This window comes from Leopardus geoffroyi, chromosome D2 (assembly GCF_018350155.1).
Source record: "Leopardus geoffroyi isolate Oge1 chromosome D2, O.geoffroyi_Oge1_pat1.0, whole genome shotgun sequence".
NCBI lineage: Eukaryota > Metazoa > Chordata > Mammalia > Carnivora > Felidae > Leopardus > Leopardus geoffroyi.
The window spans coordinates 37,681,392-37,700,258 of record NC_059334.1 but is presented as its reverse complement, the minus strand read 5'-3'; the positions used below and the strand labels follow the sequence as shown (position 1 = coordinate 37,700,258).

Here is an 18,867-nt window from a genome sequence, read left to right as displayed (position 1 = left end):
CTTTTTCACAGAGCTTTTAGATAATTACCTGGTTGTATAGTTTAATTTGGAAAGCAAATTCCTAATACTAGCGATCTGTAATGATGATAATGCCATAAAATAATCAGATTTCAGCACTGAATACAGAGTCTTTCATCATCAATGATGAACTCCACGCACAGCAAGAACTCCCTTAAGCACTATTAATATCATTGTGACAATTATTTAGAAATTAGTAATCACCATATTTAGGTTGTTTTTCCAAAGCACCAAGAGGCTCAAAGGCTGCAATAGTTTTAATATCTCAAGAGCGTTCCACATGGTGGTTGGTGGGACACTGCTTTGTTCAGGTTCCAAGGATCTGGAAGTTTGTAAGTGAATCAACTTGGTATTTAATTACCCTTTGAGAAAATGAACACTACACATTTTCCTTGACTTACGATGGGATTATGGCCAGATAAACTCACTATAAGTCAAAAATGCATTTAATACTCCTAACCTCTCACACAGAGCTTAGCCTAGCCTCGCCTTAAATGTGCTCAGAACGCTTAAATTAGCCTACACCTGGACAAAATGATCTAACACAAAGCCCATTTTATATTAAAGTGCTGAATAGCTCATGTAATTTACTGAATACTGTCCCGGAAGTGAAAAACAAAATGGCTGTGTATCGATTGTTTGCTCTTGTGATCGTGTGGCTGACTGGGGGCTGCATCTCGCTGTCACTACCCAGAGTCGTGAGAGAAATCATGCGGCATATTGCTAGCCCAGGAAAGGACCAAAACTAAAAACCTAGTTTCTACTGAATGCAGATGGCTTTCACACCATTGTAAAGTCAAAAAGTCATAAGTTGAACCATTGTTAAATCGAGGACTATTTATACACGCTTTTCTGAGATCTCTCCCTTTGCTACTGGCTACCTGTTCCTCAACTGCTTCTCATGCTCCAATGTTAGCTCACACCTTGGAGGACTCACAAGGTAGAGACACGGGGTTTTGCTCTAGTTTGGCTTCCCATTAAGAAACTAGTTGGGAACAAGACATAATGGTGTTTCAGCCACAACAATGTTCAGTTCACTGATTGCCAGAGTTGCTTTCCCCAGTGGCTCGTTGGGTGGATGCCTTATATCTATGTTTTTGTTTTTTTTAATTTTTTTCATTCATTCATTCATTCATTCATTCATTCATATAGGCTTCACGCCCACGTGCTTTTTGGCTATCAATCCCTTCTGTTGTAGGCAGATGGCTTTAATTGCAAGTGACAGAGTCTACTTTGAACCAGCCTTAGTAATGACTGGGATTCAAGAGAGAATTGAGCATGTGTGGATCCAGGGGTTCAGAGTCTCGCATCAGGATTCTGCCTCTCTCTTTATTTCTTTTAGGTTACATTCTCAGACAGAGTTTCTCCAGGGCAGATGGCCTTCTAGAGCTCCAGACTTAATATTTTCTGCACCCAAATCTCAGAAGGAAAAAGATTATTTTTATCCTGCTCAGTTTCTGAGACATGCCTCTGATAGGCCTTACTTCGGAGCCCTTTACAGCCGGGAGCTCCTCCATCAGCCAGTGTGGCTCAGGCCACCCAGGTAGAGGGAGAGGTGGGAACCTTTGAGCGCCAGAGGCTGAGGACTGGGCTGTCCTTGAGGAAGAGATATGGGACAAAACAAAGAACAATAAAAACAGCTGTGTACTGCTTCTCCGAATTACCGCGTTAAATAGGATTTGGATCAGACAGGCCTGGTTAGACTATTAACTCCACCACTTACATGTTCTGACCATGTCTTCTCAGGCAAGCTGCTTAAGTACACTAAGCCTCAGTTTATTTGGTTAGTGAGGACAGTGATTGTACCTATATCAAAAGGTAAATGGTAAAAATCTGAAGAAAATAAAGAACCCAACAAAGTGCATAGCACATAATAGGGATTCAATAAATATTGGCAATTTTTATAGGCAATTCTCATAATCTGGCAACTCTAGAAATGACCAAGAATGACAGAGTAGACGTTTGTATTGTTTTTTCTGTTTTTGAACCAGAAAGGAGTCATTCCACACATTTCAAGAGATCGGTATTAAACAAAATTAAAAATATTTGGTTATTCTTTCCTTGAACTGTTAGAACCAACTCTAGAAAACTAAGACCATGGGTTCCTCTGCTCAGTTACTTAAAGAAAAGAAGATTGAAGAAAAAGGCAAACTGGACCCTTGTCTCATGCCTGTCCTAGAGCCACTGATCTGACCTCCACTGAGGGGCTTCTCCTTCAACCCCTGTGCTACCTTGGACTGCAGCCCACCCTGCCTTCCTCTACATGGTGACCCCAGTGTAGATGTAGTTATCAGAATTTTTCCTTTCCATTCTCTTTTGTGGCAGTTCAAGAGGTTAATCAATATGTCTACATAGTCTCTCTCCTCCGTGGAGCAGCTATCTCTGACCTTCTCCTATCCTATGCATAGAGCATGGGGGGAGACACAGCTTTGCTTTAGCAATCAAGGAAGACTTTCTGACAGATTCCAGTCTGTGACTGTGTAGCGGCCAAGAGGGCAGACTCAGCAGCCAAGCTGCCCCAGCTCAAATCCCAACTCTGGTGCTCACCATGTGAGCTTGGGTTTGGATGACTTCACAGAGTCATTGTGAAAAGTAGAGGAGTTAATACACTCAAAGCACTTAGAACAGTGAGCTAATGGTAAGCACCATAAAGGAACCATAGAAGTGTAAGCCATTACTGTTAACTGTGATCTTAAACTCTCAGGATTTACATCATTGGATCCCCGTGAGGAAGAGATGGGAGAGGGCAGAAAACAATCTGTCAAGGATAATGGGCTGAACTACCCTGTGGGTGGCGTTCAGCCACTATAGGGAGACTGAAAGAGGCAGAAGATAGACTTTGTTTCTGCACGATGTAGTTAGGAACATGAGACGAAAGCAATCCAAACAACATTACAGAAGATGTCTTAAGACACTAGGATCGATTACCAACGAGTGCCTGAAAGTAAGAGCCATGAGGAGTCACCTTGTATTGCAGGTGGGGGGACCACATTAATGAGGACATGGGGATTGAACCAGGCTCTGAAGAAAGGGAAATATTTGCATTGATGGGAAGGACCATCTATGGTAGTAGCATAAACAAAGACGTAGTACCCGGGTTTGGCTGCTACAGAAGTTTCAAGAGTTTATGTAGAAGAGGGTGGTGGTTAAGCCTGCGACTTTAGCCAGTGTTGAGGATGGAAGGAGTTTGGACATAATAACATTTAGCCAACAGGGAGTCTCTGGACAGAGAAATGACCTGCTGATGACAGCGTTCAAGGAGCTGTACTCCAGTGGGAGTGAGCCTGGTGAAGCTAAGTATGGAGAGTGCAGAGGAAGGGGCCAGTTCATTCAGTACTTATGCATAGAGGCCCTATTTTGTGCCAGGGACTCATGTTCCCAGGATCCGGACAGACAAGGCCTGTGCTTTCAGGATGCTTAAAATGTAGTGAGTCCCAAATGATCCACTCAGGGAACACTGATGGATGCTGAAATTATTCAGCATGAGGTTTTTAGAGAATAGGATGTTCATATAGTCTCAGATTCTTGCTGCACAGATGACATATTAATTACAAGGAAGTGGGCTCTTCTTGGTGGCAAGATTTGATGTTCCCACCTTAACCAAATGACTGGGCCTAGTGTAATTGAGTTGAGATTTTCTCATGTGATGCCATCCCAGGTAGATACTCTTAACGGAAGCATATAAACAGAATCTTGTCATGGGGGAACGATTAGACAAATCAGAATATGGGACATAAATAAGGCAGCTGACCTGAGTGTAAAGAAAATTAAATGTCTTTGAAAACAAACAGAAAGAGTTGGGCGGCAGGGGGGGGGGGTGCAGATCAAAGGAGAACAAAGCAGGGATTGGCAAACGATATAGGCCAAGGGCTAATCCAGCTCACTGCCTGTTTTGGTAAATAAAGTTCTGTTGGAACACAGACACATTCGTTCTCCTGCTTCTATGCAACAGCAGCAGAGTAGAAGAGTTGCCACAGAGACGCTGTGACCCACAAAGCCTAAAATATTTACCACCTGCCCCTTTATAGAAAACCTTTCAAGACCCCTGGAATACAGAAAGCAACATAATAACCAAATGCAGTCCCTGAATCTTGGTTAGTTCCTGTATCAGGGTGAAAAAATGAAAGCATCAATAAACAATTTCAGGGCAACTGGAAAAATTCAAATAAAGAGTGCATTTTAGATGACGTTTCTGGATTCATGTGAATTATTTTAGGTATGACAGCTGTAGTGTGGCTGTGTTGCATGGTTTCCTTATGTTTTTTAATTTTAATTTTAATTTATTTTTTTTAAATATGTATTTATTTTGAGAGAGAGAGAGAGAGAGAGAAGAGTGCAATTTGGGGAGGAACAGAGGGAGAGAAAGAGAGAGAATTCCAAGCAGGCCCTGCACTGCCAGCATAGAGTCCAATGCAAGGCTTGAACCCACAAACCGTGAGATCATGCCCTGAGCTGAGGTCAGATGCTTAACCGACTGAGCCACCCAGGTGCCCCTCCTTATTTTTTTTTTAAAGTTTATTTATTTTGAGAGAGAGAGGGAGGGAGAGAGAGAATCCCAAGCAGGCTCCGTGCTGTCAGCACAGAGCCTGACATGGGGCTTGAAGTCACAAACCGTGAGATCATGACCTGAGCCACGATCAAAGTTGGATGCTTAACTGACTGAGCCACCCAGGTGCTCCTAGAGACAAAATAAATGTACAAAACTGTTAATTGATCAATCTAGATGAAGGGCATATAAGTGTTTATTATACTTTTCTTTCCATATTTCTATAGATATAAAAATGTTCAAAATAAAATTTAATTAAAAAAATTTAAACCCAATGGAGGGGTTAATTTAGGGGTCACTTTTAGTGGCCCAGATGTCATTTTTCTGTAGGCTCTGGCCCTACCTAGCTACTGATGCTGTCTTCTGGGACATTTCTTTATGATGGAGGACACACTGGAGAGTGAAGGTGGGCTGCCTGTCCCCTAAAGATTGCTGTCACTCTGGAAGGCAGCCCCCAGCATGGTCTTTTTTTATAACTTGGGGATTTTGCTTATTGTCTCTTTTGCACAGTAATTCCATCAAGCTGGTGAATCTGCTTTCCATATTTATCAGCACATGGCTAACAGCAGCTGGGTTCATCCATTTGGTGAGTATCCTTGAAGATGCTTCAGCTCTGGCTTTTCTGCAACAGGTACCCCCCTGCGTCATTTTATTAGCTGAAATTTTTCTCCCTGAAGAGAAACTTCAGCCTAGCTGAAGAATGTAAGAGAAGGAGAGGCAACTGCACAATTGTCTGGGTGTCCAACCCTATACCCCAAACTAATTCCGAATGGTGAATGATGTTCACTCCATTAACCTGCATTTTTCGGCTCACCGGGTTGGGGGATTTTTCATTCTGTCTGCAGTAACTCCAGGCAGCCACAAGATGGCAGTGCTTCCTCAGCCAACACTTGAAAATGTGTTGGTGACAAGGTTGAAAGTTTGACCCACATCTCTTAATGAACAACAAATTCAGATCCCTTAATTTCCCTCCACTTCCCCCTTACAAAAAGCTACCTTCGATTCTTTTGTCTGATTGCTTGTCAAGTTATTTTGTATCTCAAAAATGTTAATTCTTTTAAATTAATGACTCTTTGAAAGGCTTATATTATTAAGTCAAGCTATTCTCACCTCCTGGAGGCCGACTTTTATTCCTGCTTTTAGGGAACACAGCTTTTGTTGGAAGCATGTTTCATACAAACACAAACTGTTAAAACTGGAAGGAGCCTCATCTAATTCTGAAGATTTGAGTAAAAGTGCCTTTCCCTTGCTGAGGAAAGCCTCTATCTGCGTTAAGTGAGGGGAAGGGTGCATTTAGTTACCTAACATCACTGGGGTTTATGTAATTACCATGCAGAGGAAGGCAGCCTGGCATGGAAGCCGGGGCTCTCACTCGACTACTAGATCTGATGGCTCCCCACCCACCCCTTTGTGTTGATGGAATTCTTGGCTGAAATCACTCTTAGTAGGTAATCACCCCAATCACAAATGTGGTCTTTGGTAGGCCAGTGAGCTCACCTTACTATCTTGTGAAGTCGCTTCTGCTTCACCAGGAAACCTCCACGAAAATGGCACGTTGGGATCAAGAAGTCATGTGTAAAAGAGGCTAAGTTCTGGACCCTTTCTGCAGAGGAAGAGCGGGAGGCCTGGGGGATTGGAGGCCTGGAGGCTCACTGCCCACAGGGGCTGTGCTGGTAGAACACTGGCACGGTATATTGCAGGGTTGGGATCTGGGGTAGACCTGGAGGCCCAGCCCACCCATCTCCCTCTCTCCCGAATTATCTCTCTTGCCTCCCTCACAACTTGTTGGTGGATCAAATTCGGTGGGAAGTGTTTTGTAAAGTCTAAAGCAGAGATGGGCAGCCTGCACCCCTGGGGCCAAAGGGCTCCCAATTCATCCACGCCCCTTTAGTTGTAAGTATTGCTTCTGGCTGATTCACTTTCTGCAGAGTTGAGTTGTTGCTACAGAGATCACAAACTGTGTTGCGCAGAACTGAAAATGTTTACTATCTTTTCCTTTACGGAAAAAGCTTGCTGACCCTTGGTCTGATGAGTTGCACAAAAGCAAATTGTTCTCATGAGCTCGATTTTCGTGCTCTCAGGGAAATTCCTGCCGTTTGCAGGGTAGAGCCATCCCTGACATTCTGCAAAGTCAGGAGACCAGAGTCAGACTCCGAGAGATGCTGTTTGGGGTCCGGGTGTAAGATCTGCATGAGGGAGGTCCACCGGGCAATCGCCTTGGTCAGAATGATGAAAGGACAAGGCCCTTTGTGGGAGAGTTTAGAATTTCTTTGGGAGTGCATGAGCCAGGCCCTCCGAGACTGAGCAGGAACTCACAGAGAAAGGTCAGGGCAGGGCTCTCTGGCTCTTCCCTTGAAGAGGATACTGTAAAACGTAGCCAGGGGCAATGCCTTAAAATTCAGCTGGCTTCAAATCTTTAACAATGAGAAGAAAACCTAGGGATATTTACCTTTGTTTCTTCCCCTCCTTGTCCCAATCAGCTAGGAAGATATGTTTCTGTTACAGCCTCTCCACTTTCTCTGTTACCTGTCTGGGGTAGGGGAGTGGGGCAGTAGGGGGATGGGAAGCTGGATTCTGAGTCATCACTACAGAACTTCCCCAGGCAGCAGACACCTTGTGTTGAGGTGGCCGTGTATCCGGAAGCAGCCCACTGGAGTTTTTGTGTCCCTGGTTTATCATATGTATATAATGTCATCCTTTTTCTTCCCTGTCCCCTTGCTTTAGGTGGAGAATTCAGGGGACCCATGGGAAAATTTCCAAAACAACCAGGCTCTTACGTATTGGGAATGCGTCTATTTACTCATGGTCACAATGTCTACTGTTGGCTATGGGGATGTTTACGCAAAAACCACACTTGGGCGCCTCTTCATGGTCTTCTTCATCCTCGGGGGACTGGTAAAAGCTCTTTAATTATGATGTTGATTTTTATGGTCATTAATATTTTCCATTATCCATTTCTTTAAAGCTTTGTATTTTGACTCTGTTTCTTCATTGCAAGCAAGTGATTGCCTTAGTGTTACAATCAGACCGAGTACATCCAAATGCAATGGTGGCTTTACTGCATATTTCTTTGGTATATGAGACTTGTTCCCCAGAGACCCAGGCACACTGCCCTTGTCAGGGTCAGCCTTTTCACCAGGAGGAAACCTAATTGTCTTAAGAAAGTGATGCTCACTTATTAAGTGAGAGTGTCTGTTCTTTAGTAATATGATTCAGTAGCTGATACCCTCTGCAAGGACAGTTGCTGTCACCTGACCCAGTAGATGCTATAGATACTCGGTAGACAGTTTGCGGTTTCAAGAGCTCCCCCACATCCTTCACGATCCTCTCCTAACTTCCAACAAACACTGTGGCCGGGGCCTGCCCCAGAGAGTAGGGTCTCCGCAGAGGATGCAAAGCCTACTGGTCTCATGCAGGTGGACATCATTAGGTGAGCCGAGGGTGGTTTTGTAAAGAACCAACCAACTCCATTATGCAGCGACACATGGGATATTTTCCCTCCCCCTTTGTAAGTCAGAAGGTTCTGCTCTTTGCTTTTCTGGTCTTTGCAGGTCATAACAGTCAGTTAGGATGTGATTTTTGAAAGGGGGATTTCTGGCAGCATATTGGGGGTTGCTGCATTTTGTCTTTCAAAGTAACTTAGGTGAAGTTTAGATGTTTGCACTGTTATGTGGTAAGTGATTAGAATCCTGCTTCACACACAGCTTTCACATGTGTCCACGGCACATACATTTGTACTATGCATATACATCTCTCTGTTCTGTATGCATACGACATATATACATTTTAAAAATGTATATTAAATGTACATGTGCGTGTGTAAGCTAACACAAGCATTTCCTCAGCATCAGGGAGGTCCCTGTAGGTAACGAGACCCACTTATCCAGCCACAAGCACAATGTTTGTTGGGCAAAACATGGCAGTTTTGTGTTTCTCCTTTCTTCTCCACCCCCCCCACATGATTTCCTAAATTTACCTTTTGTGCTTTTTAGTGATTTTTTTTTTTACTGGATAAGTTTATATTATTTTAATCTTCTTTTCATGTTTATTGTCTTTCATCACTCATAAAGGCATTGATTCTCCTGTGAATTTTAGCTAGAAAGAAAGTCTTCTCTTGCAGTTTTGTGTGTGTGTGTGTGTGTGTGTGTGCACGTGTGTGTGTGTGTGATTTCACCAGCATGCACCCCTTTACTGACTTTCCTTTAGCAAGAAGTGCTAGATGTCAACTTATTTATTCCTGCCTCTTTTGTATTTTTCTCGACTGCGATTTTTTTATTTTTTCATTTATTTTTTTAGTTGTCCGGGTTGGTTAATGTTTGTTTTGTCCTGTGTATTTTCAGGAGCTTGTCCTTTTTGTGCCTTTATTTTTACAACCCACCACAGTGGTATATACCTTTGCAGTTCTAACCCCTTTGTGTTTTCGGATCTTAGTGTTCCGACCCCCCCCCCACCCCCTCTGAAAAGGTCACCCCCTTTCTTTGGCCTGTCTTTTCAGTCTCTCTTCTGTCTCCTGTCTTCTCCTCAGGCCATGTTTGCCAGCTACGTCCCTGAAATCATAGAATTAATAGGAAACCGCAAGAAATACGGGGGCTCCTATAGTGCGGTTAGTGGAAGAAAGTAAGTATGCCAAGAGGTTTTGCTGCCTCTGCTGCGGTAGAATCCTCTCTGCATGCCATTTTTTTTTTTGGCTCTTGTTTCTTTGTTTCATGCATGTAGGCAATGTTTGCCCGCTACGTGCCCGAAATTGCTGCTCTCATCCTGAATCGGAATAAATTCGGCGGGACTTTTAACAAACATGGAGGCAGAAAGTAAGTCAGTTACATCAGAAAAGATGTGGTTGAGTGACTTTCAAGAGCCCCTATGGCGGTGACACCTGAATCCCGCCCCTCCCTCCTCCTACCCCGGTGCTTCTGTGAGGGAAGGGCCACATTCTGTGTGGGGTGTGACGTCACCTGTGGACTGACTATCCAGACCTGTGCCCACCCGTTCGTGCCTTTCTTCCCCACCCGTCTTTCTGAGAGACCCACTGTGTTTCTCCTGGAACGGGTTGTAGGTAACTGGGCCTGTATCTTCTGTTCTAATCCCTACCAAGTAAACCAAGCTCATTCAACTGGCTTAGTGATTACATTCTGGTGCCCCAGACTAAGGTGATGCCATCCTATGGGGTTGTTTTCGTGCAGCAATAACATGGGATCATACTCCAGCAGGGAAGTCTTAGGGAGGGCAAGAAAAAGGTCACCTTGCCTGCTGTAAAGGCATCGTGGCAGCCAGGAAACCAATTCTCTTCAGCCAGGAGGCACCGAACGTGTCCTCAAAGGGACTCATTACTCAGCTGAAATTCCTTCTGGGCAAGACATATTACATTTATGGTATGTTAGGGTACCACATGCTATTCCTGATGGTCTTTTGTTTGACTTCCCATACATCAATGCTTTCTTCTTGGGGACTATTTCAGTTTGTGTTCAGATCGTTTTATTGATATCAATACCAGTGTCTGGGTTCGTTATCAACCTGAAATTTGACTCCTAAGTAAATGGCAGGGCCTTACCATCTCTGTCTTCTGCCAGAGCACTGTCTTGGGAGGAGAAGGCCTCCGGAGAGGCGGGGCTGGTGGCAACCATTCTTTACTTTTTTTTTTTTTTTAACTTTTTCTTGGGCACTCAGCCTTGTTTTTGTTGTTTCTGGGTTTTTGTTTTAACTTCCATAAAGTAAGAGGTATATAGCTTTAAAGTACAGCTCAAGGGATTTGTACCTATGTACACACCCAGTAATTACCATGCAGATGAAGATGAGAATATTTTCATCACTCAGGCCCCTTCCCGGTCATAGAAGCTCCTATCACATAACTAGGTCCCCCTCCCCCAGTACATTTTCAGATGAACTCTTGAATAGCCTATTTTGCTTTTTAAGAGAAAATAAAACTATGGCATTGCCCTTCCCCATCCTCCACCCCCATCTCCTCCGGGCCCAGTAATCATGTTGGATGGAGCAAACCTCATCTCCTGTCGGTGATTCCAGTGCATCCTGAGCTCAGGTGTCCTGTCCTTCCTTCAGAAAATGAAGTGGTGGAAAATAAAAAGACTCATTTTCTTGAACTGCCCACAGGACACCAGTTTCCTTTCAAAGGAACAAAGGACAGTGAGCGAGAGGAGGCCAGTTGGCGTCTCGTCTGTAGAGGCAGCACGTTCCTCCACCTTTCCTCTAATGGAGCCCTCCTCTCCCTATTATCTTAACAACCCTGGATGAGATTAGAACCAAGCTGTTCTGATTTCTGGGCCATTGGTTGGATCCAAAAGGCCAGATAAGTCCAGAGATTCCCATTGGTCATTTATTCCATTGCCAAGAGAAAAACAGCTCCTCTGTCCATTTTGCCTTTAAGGTGTGAACAGGTCGCCATAAAGCAGAAGGCGTTCTGAGGGCATGGGCTCTCTTTATTCCTCCCACCCCACTACCTCGGCCAGCATTTCCTTGTCACTGCCCCCGAAGAAGCCAATAAAGTCAATTGCCCCCAAGTCTATGCTGAAAATACTTCTTGACTCTCCCTCCAGGTAAAATTTTTTTTTTCCCTCTAGTTTCCCTAGTCCAGTGTGGGTGGGCCTGGTGGCGGGTGGCTTTTGTTGGTGGGCACCCCAGATGAGGACTGAGACCAGCAGTCACTCACCCACCCCTGGTCTGATCCCATCATCTTTTTGCCCTGGCACCTCCACTCAAACCCCCGAGTGCTGATGACTTCAGATCACAGACTCCCCGCAGCTTTTGTTCTGTCTCCATCTCTGTCATCTTTTACCACCGGCTTTTAGCCTGGTGTTTTCTCTGTCTCTTTTTTTCTTCCCCCTTTAGGAAAATACACACTTTGCTTTTAATGTTCTCTTTGGGTCTCTGATGTCCCCCGACCCTGAGGACAGAGAGTCGGTCCTGTCATCAACACTGGGACCGTTCACTTTACTTTACGCATTGTTTCCTGGTTCAAAAGCTAATTACTAAGTAGTTTAAAGAAGCCCTTTGGTCACTTAGATCTTTCATCAGAAAATATAAGCTTGGGAAAGGAACGGTAATAAAGGGCCATTAGCACCCTTTGTTTGATGTTGTTTTTCCAGTCAGTAGAACAAGATTGATGAAATGTTATGTTTGGCCAAAATTTGAGTTTTCATTTGGAATTCAGCGTTGAGAGAATGGGCTGTCAGAATCAATAAGTTTTCTTTCGCTTGGGATATGGGCATGTGGTAGTAATTAGCAATATAAGGTCTTTAGTTGAGCAACCAAGCATGGATTCTGGCAGCAAACATAATGAGAAACTACAGTTGTTCTATTTCTAACGTCAAAAAGTTTCCAGATAAAATTAAATGCATTTGCAAAGGGAAAGCAGCTAAACTTTGTTGAAAGATAGAGCTCAGACTCTTAAAATAGCGTGCTTTGCCCTGTGTTTTTGTGTATGCAAAAATACATGTGCTGTATTCACGGACACACGTATGTACACTCTTCTCCCCAGGATTTCATCAAGTGAATGCCCAGAATGTAATTAAAACATATACATAGTTAAGGGATTTGTTTACACATGCATATCTTACTCAGAAATACTCTAACAATGCATTAACTTGTCAGAGAATTTAAGGTAACTTGTGACCCAAAAGCTTCGGAGACACACAACTTTGAAATCTAAAGATGATTTAAAGTAAACACACACACACACACACACACACACACATTAGGCAGAGAAGTTCAGGGTTTTGTTTACGCAACACCCAATTTCAGGATATTGGAGAACATGGAGGTTTTGTTGGCACCTCATTTTCGGTTTTGATCAATGTGTTTGACATAATGTGAACACTTCATATAGCATCCCCGGCACGTCCTCACCGTCAACATGGGATCAAAGGCCTGGCCTGGCTTCCTCCAACATTCGCTTCGGTATTCCTCACTTGACCTCCCACAGGACATCCAGAGCCAGCAGTAGATGTGGGCACATGTCAGCTATTCTCTATCTTATTGTGATGCATCAGGGCTCCTAAGAATAGGAATTGGGTGTCAATAACCAGAGGTTCAATGAGTGGCCTTGGCAGGCAGTCTCTGTGGGTTGGAGGTCTTGGGGACAATTGTCCTCTCGGGCTGAGACCCCAGGTCTTATTCAAAAGGGTAGCCTGCCTACGGCCCAGCTGACCCCCGGGGCCGATGCCTCCTCCTTCCCTTCATGTAAGGCCAAAGCTGCTCAGAGGTGGGGGAGCAGCGGGGTGAGGCTCCCATGGCCTTTGGGTCCCAGCTTGCTCTCCTTCCTCCCACGGCCCTTGCCGTTCCCCCCTGAGATTTCCTCTCTGCGTGTGACTCAGCCACTCCTGGTTAGTTTATGAGAACTGACAAGAAGATCATGGTCTGAGGTCACATGGCCAAGGGCCATGGAAAATAATCAGCCACAGAGAGGAATCCATCTGTTGTAACCCCCTTGTTAGAGGTGGCCGGCCAGGGAGCCATCCAGACCTTGTGTTTCCCATGATGGGCTTCTGGGGCCCCCAACTGAGGCAGTCCTAGGCCAGGTGTTTGGGACAAGGAAGAATGGGATAGCTTTGGATTATTCTTCTGATTTCTGTAGCCAGATGCTGAGAGGACACACAGAGAGGACAAGGTATAATAGACGACAAGGAGAAGGCAAAGTGGACCAGGGAGGTGAATGAAGTCTTCTTGAAGGAGAGGTTCTGTGGCTGAATGAGGAGGCTAGGCCTCTCTTCTGGTTGAGGGAACCATTGTCACAGACTAAGCTAGCTCTAATTTCAATTCAGGAAAGTTGTTTGTGAAACTTAAATACTGTGGCTTCTCTTAGAACTCTTCTTTATATAGACAAAGCTTGGGTCACAAGCTTTTGGGGGCACTTGTAGATGAGAAGTGACTCGTTACAGCCCAGAGCCCTAAGACTGCCTTCTCTGACAGTAAGAATACCTGTAAACTTGCATATCGCTTAATTCTCACAGCAACCACCAAAGGGAAGTATTATCATCTCCATTTGCAATGGGCGAGGAAACTGAGGAACAGAGAGGTTATGTGACTTGCCTGATGTCACACAGCTAACAAAGGGTGCATCTAGGGTTTGAACCAAGGGGCAATCTGCTTCACTGGGCCGTGCTGCCTCTGAGGATCATCTCCTGAGACCCCTTTTTGTTCTGAACCTCATGATCCTATGGTTGTTCTTCCACCTCTACCCATAAGTGGGGCCACAACACCGTGCTCATGATGGAAAGGAAGAGAAATGCACGAGTATCACTGTGGTCCTGTGTTTTCCTTCTGCTCACCTACTGCCTCTAAGGATCCTCGCCCCACCCCAAGGACAAAAAGGTGGGGAGGGGACTGAACCGTCTCTTCCTTGATTTTTCTCATTTGGTTAGACTAGGAATGTATTTACCTCTTGTACACTTGTAACAATGAGGGGCTCTCAAGGATAGACAGATGGATCATTGACCAAAATTGTGCCTTATTTGTGGGTCTCAACACTTTCAACCTCTTCCTGGGGAGCTCACTTCCTAGGTTACCAGCCATGGCAGATTGTAGTGATCTGCCAGATGCAGACACCCTCCTAGGCAGAGTCTACCTGCATGGCGTTTTAAGAAGAGCATTCCCTGCCCTGGCAGACATATCCACCTGCTTCCTTCGGTTTAGAGAACTTCTTTGGTGGTGGGTTCTTAACTGTCAGTGAAAATTAGAGTAGCAGGACCTCCCTCCCTCCCGCCTGCCCCAAAAGTCCTCTGCAAGATCCACTCTCTAGGTTTATTGCAGAGCTGTAGGTGGAAGTGTTACCCTCAGGAGGCTGAGTCTTCCTTGGGGGAGTAAGGCAGTCTGCCTTCAACATGGCCTCAGGATTGTAAAAGGGAGCCCTAAAGCCATAGAGGTTGGCGGAATGTATCATGCTTTTCCATTTAAAAATGAAAACAGAGTACTTTATTATGTTCTTTAATGTGGTGGTTATATTTTAAAGAGTTTTCAATAATTTAGACAAGAATTTCAAGAGCTAAGAAATACTAGAGCACAGTTAGTTTCCTGCCTCACTCTCTGTTCCTGTTATCATTTCCACTTGCTCATTTCAGTCCACGGATGTTCACTGAGCACCTCTGTGTCCAGCACAATGAGGGTTGTGTTGGATGCCAAGGATTCGGTGGTGAGCAAGCGACCCGTGGGACTTGTCCTCAAGGACATTACAGTCGCCAGGAGGTTACAAGCAATGAGCAAGGCTATGACTGAAGAAAATACCAAGTACAAATGTTCATACATGTGGCAAAAATGAACATGAAAAAGACTAAGATCCTATTATAGAGCAAAACAGGGGTGACTTACTGTACAGAGGTCCTGGGAGGTGACCTTTCAGAGGAGGGGATGTCACAGCCTGTTCCATGGCTGTGCACCCCAGCTTTTGTTACTCCTAGGCTGAGAGGAGTCAACACCCTAGTTTTAAAATTCATATCACACGGACTCCGCTTACAACCATTGGTCTTTGGTCCTACTACCGTGGTCCTACAACCATGGGAGTAGGTCTTAAAATCTTATTTTTCTTTCAGGCTCCATTTCGCCTGTATAGTATACTCTCCACAGACTTACCAGGAGAGGGTACCCTGCGTATCTTCCCTGGTTCCTTATTAGTGGGTTCTTATTAAATTCTGTGTCTCCTCATATCAGAAATGGTCTCCTCATCCATCTCTCTCTGTGGCCTTTGTTCCTTTATGAGACCACTTTCTATTCCCTCCTGCCTGGCTGTCTTGAAATTCCACTCCATTTTCTCCACCACACTCAACCTTTGCCTGCTGTGGTTCTAGACCAATTTTTGTTTTTTCAAAGAATTAGAATCTTAAACGATCTGCTGTGCCCAAACAGGCATTACCGATGACCCTTGATCAACATGGGTTTGAACCGCACAGGTCCACTTACACGTGGATTGTTTGAGATAAATACAGTACAGAACTGTAAATGTGTTTTCTCTGCCTTGGGATTTTCTTAACATTTCCTTTTCTCCAGCTTGCTTTATGGTAAGAATACAGTCTGTGCCATATGTAACACATAAAATAGGTGTCAATCGACTGTTTATGTTATTGGTAAGGCTTCCAGTCAATGATAGGCTATTAGTAGTCAAGTTTTTGGGGAGTCAAAAGTTACATGTGGAGTTTTGACTTCACAGGGATCGGTGTCTTGACCCCCATGTTGTTCAAAGGTCAAGCATATTTCTTTATAAAGACTCACTCAGTCTACCCCATAGCCATCCCCCCAACCCCAGCCTAGGGGAACTAGTGTGAGTCATGCCTTCACCGTCCATTCCACGTGTGATTATTGAGTGCTTGCTACACACAGGCACTGGGTATAAATGTACTTCTTCAAACCCATGAAGATTTCCAAATATGCCACATGTCTCTTGAGCTATGCATTAATATTATTTGGCCACTAAAGTGGCTGGGGAGTTCAAAATCAGAGCTTATTTAAGCCTTTCCTCTTGGTTCCCAGAGGTGACCGTCTTCCTATAATAACATTTCCATGTGTACTTTTTCTGATAAGGGCTGACTCCAGCACTTGGGAATAGGATGTGGGGTTAATTTGTGTGGTATTGTCTTGGGCCAAGTACCATGGGCCTCCTTTCCTTTCCCGTCTACGTACAGCTTGGGCAACACTCACTCTTGCTTCTGCAAAGCCTGATGTGGCGGGTGGGGGGTTACTCCTGGAGAGAGTGTTTCCTATAAGGTGCCATTTATGATTTCTAGATCACAGACATCACTCTGGTTGAAATGTGACTGAGGCTTTGCATTTCACACAAACGTCTGTCCTTTGACAGGGAAGCCATTCATTCCTCTCCTTGCATGGCCCATGTGATTCCCAGCCTGAACTCCCAGCAATGTTTTCAGATTCCTGGATTTTAAAAGCCATAAATTAGCAAATCATCAACATATCACCAGGAAGGATCATCTGGTAGCCATTCTAGTCAGAAGGAAACACAGGCCCCAATAACTGATCTTCACAAAGATAGGAAGAACTGTAGACAGACAGATACAGTAAATAGGAAGACAAACAGATAATTCAAGCTGACAGACCATCTTGGACTGATTAGACATTCTGCTTTGATTAACATTAAACTTTTGGGGGAGGAAAAAAGAATTGAGATTGCCCTAATACTTTGGAAAAATGACCCCTTTACTACTTCTGAAATTCAGAACCGAGGGGCAGATACCGAAAGCAAGTGTCATTAGATGCTGTATTGTATAATGTAACATGCTAGGTATTCCTTTCTGATGAGAGGGGTCTTGGTGGGTGTGGATGTGGGCGCTTCTTTCTTTGCATCTGCTTTGGATTCTTGTAAGCCACATCTTCAGCCCCTTTCAAACTTGAAGCTCTATTTAAAGAGACTTGGATGCATATTAAATCAATTTCCTGATAATACCTAATGGAGTGAAGGCTTGCCCCACCCTCCCCCCTCCACTTTCTTGCTGTCTCTCTTCCTTTCCACACACTTTTCAAAATGTTCCAGCTATTGTTCTGAAAACAAGAATAGAAATGTAGGTGGGAGATGAACTGTGTACCTAAAAAAAAAAAAAGTCATATTCAAACCTAGACTTTTGCTCTCAGATAGTCTTTCCTCCATAAAAAAAAAAAAAAGAAAGAAAGAATTTTGAATATGACTTTTCTAATTATAATCCCTAAAGAATCTTTCTGCTCAGCCTCATGTTTGATTGGGTGAATCCTCCCTGGGTAGTTTCCAAATCTAAACAACAAACACCACCATCCGAGAGTAAGTTTCACCGTGTTTTCTGTCTTCCTGCTATGTCATTTCTTGTGTTGGAAGCCTTTCCAGAGCCACACAAAGTGGTTCCTAGTAGACTTGGGTGTGGCCCACTGCTGCTGCCATCATACACTGAAAATAAACCAGGAAACTCTCTAGCTGTCCAAGCCCAGTGTCTCCTTCTAGTAAACTTACAGGCTGTTGTAATGTGAAACTCATGAAAACCTGATTCTGTGTCTCTCAGGGTTTGGGCTCCCACATCTAGTACAAGTGTTGCATGACAATGATCTGTTCCCACCCCGGAACCATGGGGACTGCTCCAGATATGGTACCAGTTGTCAGTGAAAGCAATCTCATCCCCCCTTCCTATCCCTTCTTAACTAGGGGACATAGAGGCAGTTCGGAGGGAGATTCATGCCCGTCTCTGGCGAGGCTTTGCAACCTTAGCCACTGAACTCAAAGGCAAATGCTGGCTAGGATATAGAACAGATTTAGGAAAGTTGCCATCCCAGCATGTTTGCTCAGCTAACAAGTATGTGACCCCCTGCCATGTTCCAGTCACTGCACTAAGTGCTGTGCCTAAAGAATGAGCAAGAAAATGTGGTTCTTGCTCTCCTGGAGCTTACCTGAGACTTTGACCAATCAGAACCATCCAAGGAACAAGCGGTAGCTAAATAGAGGCTTGATTATGTAGGGGAATCATCCCAGTGAAATGCTCTTTGGCAGGAATTTTGTTCAATAAAATCGTAAAGACTGCAAACATTTCAGAGGGAATGCTTCCAAAAGCATAGGATAATTCATATTGTTAAAATGTACCCTTTGGAGCAGTTTTGGGCAAAGGTAATAGCGGGGTGACTTGTGCACCTAAAAACCTATGGTTTTAATGATGGGCCCAGTAAAAGAGGGATATGGAGAGACTTGGGAAGGTGGGGGAGCTGCTGACGCTACCCTGAGTGCCCCTGTGGTGTATTATGTCTCAGCCGACCCTGACACCTGTAAACTCCTCCCAGTTCTTACCTGTGTAACAGATGCTGGAGGCCAGTTGAGGCCTTTGCAAGTGTGCTGGATCTACTCAGAGGGGATTGGATAGCTAGCAGCATATGCTAGCAGGGACAACACCCTTGGGTGTGGCTGGGGAACAAGGCCAGGATGTGTCAACTTGATTGTCATTATGGGAAGGTAGTCCCAACAACATATGCTCTAGGGCCATGATGCATGATTTACCCGGAGTGTTAGCAGGGAGGTGGGGCTCGCTTTGCACATCAAAGCTAACAGAACTCCCCTTTACCAGGGCAAAAGTAAGAGCCATTTCTGTGCTTGGACTCATTATCCCCCCATTCCGCCTTCATCCCTGAAGGGTATGGTTGACCTTGGCCTTAGTCTTCTCTTCTCTTGGTGCCTCTTATTCAGAAGCAGCATTACCAAGTAGAGACAGGCAAATCTACTTTGATCTGCATAGAGGAAAGTGCTATTCAGTGCCCTGATTTCTCTTAAGATTGGAAGAACCAGGTCAAAGGAAGATTGACTTGCTTGAAAATGGCCAAAGCCTACCAAGTCTGCAGTAAAG

General features: G+C 44.5%; 1 protein-coding gene across 45 annotated transcripts in view; it reads left to right on the top strand.

Annotated features, from left to right (window-relative positions):
* The window catches only part of KCNMA1 (potassium calcium-activated channel subfamily M alpha 1), a 729,677-nt gene that overhangs the window by 493,413 nt on the left and 217,397 nt on the right, over nt 1-18,867 (top strand). For 43 of the 45 annotated variants that reach the window (XM_045437752.1, XM_045437747.1, XM_045437746.1 and 40 more), the window contains 3 exons: nt 5,075-5,150; nt 7,289-7,459; nt 9,090-9,181. In XM_045437752.1, coding sequence (XP_045293708.1) covers nt 5,075-5,150; nt 7,289-7,459; nt 9,090-9,181 — 339 coding nt within the window. Of the gene's footprint in view, nt 1-5,074; nt 5,151-7,288; nt 7,460-9,089; nt 9,182-9,280; nt 9,373-18,867 lie in introns of all 45 variants that reach the window. The other 2 variants (XM_045437744.1, XM_045437781.1) reach the window with 1 other exon arrangement.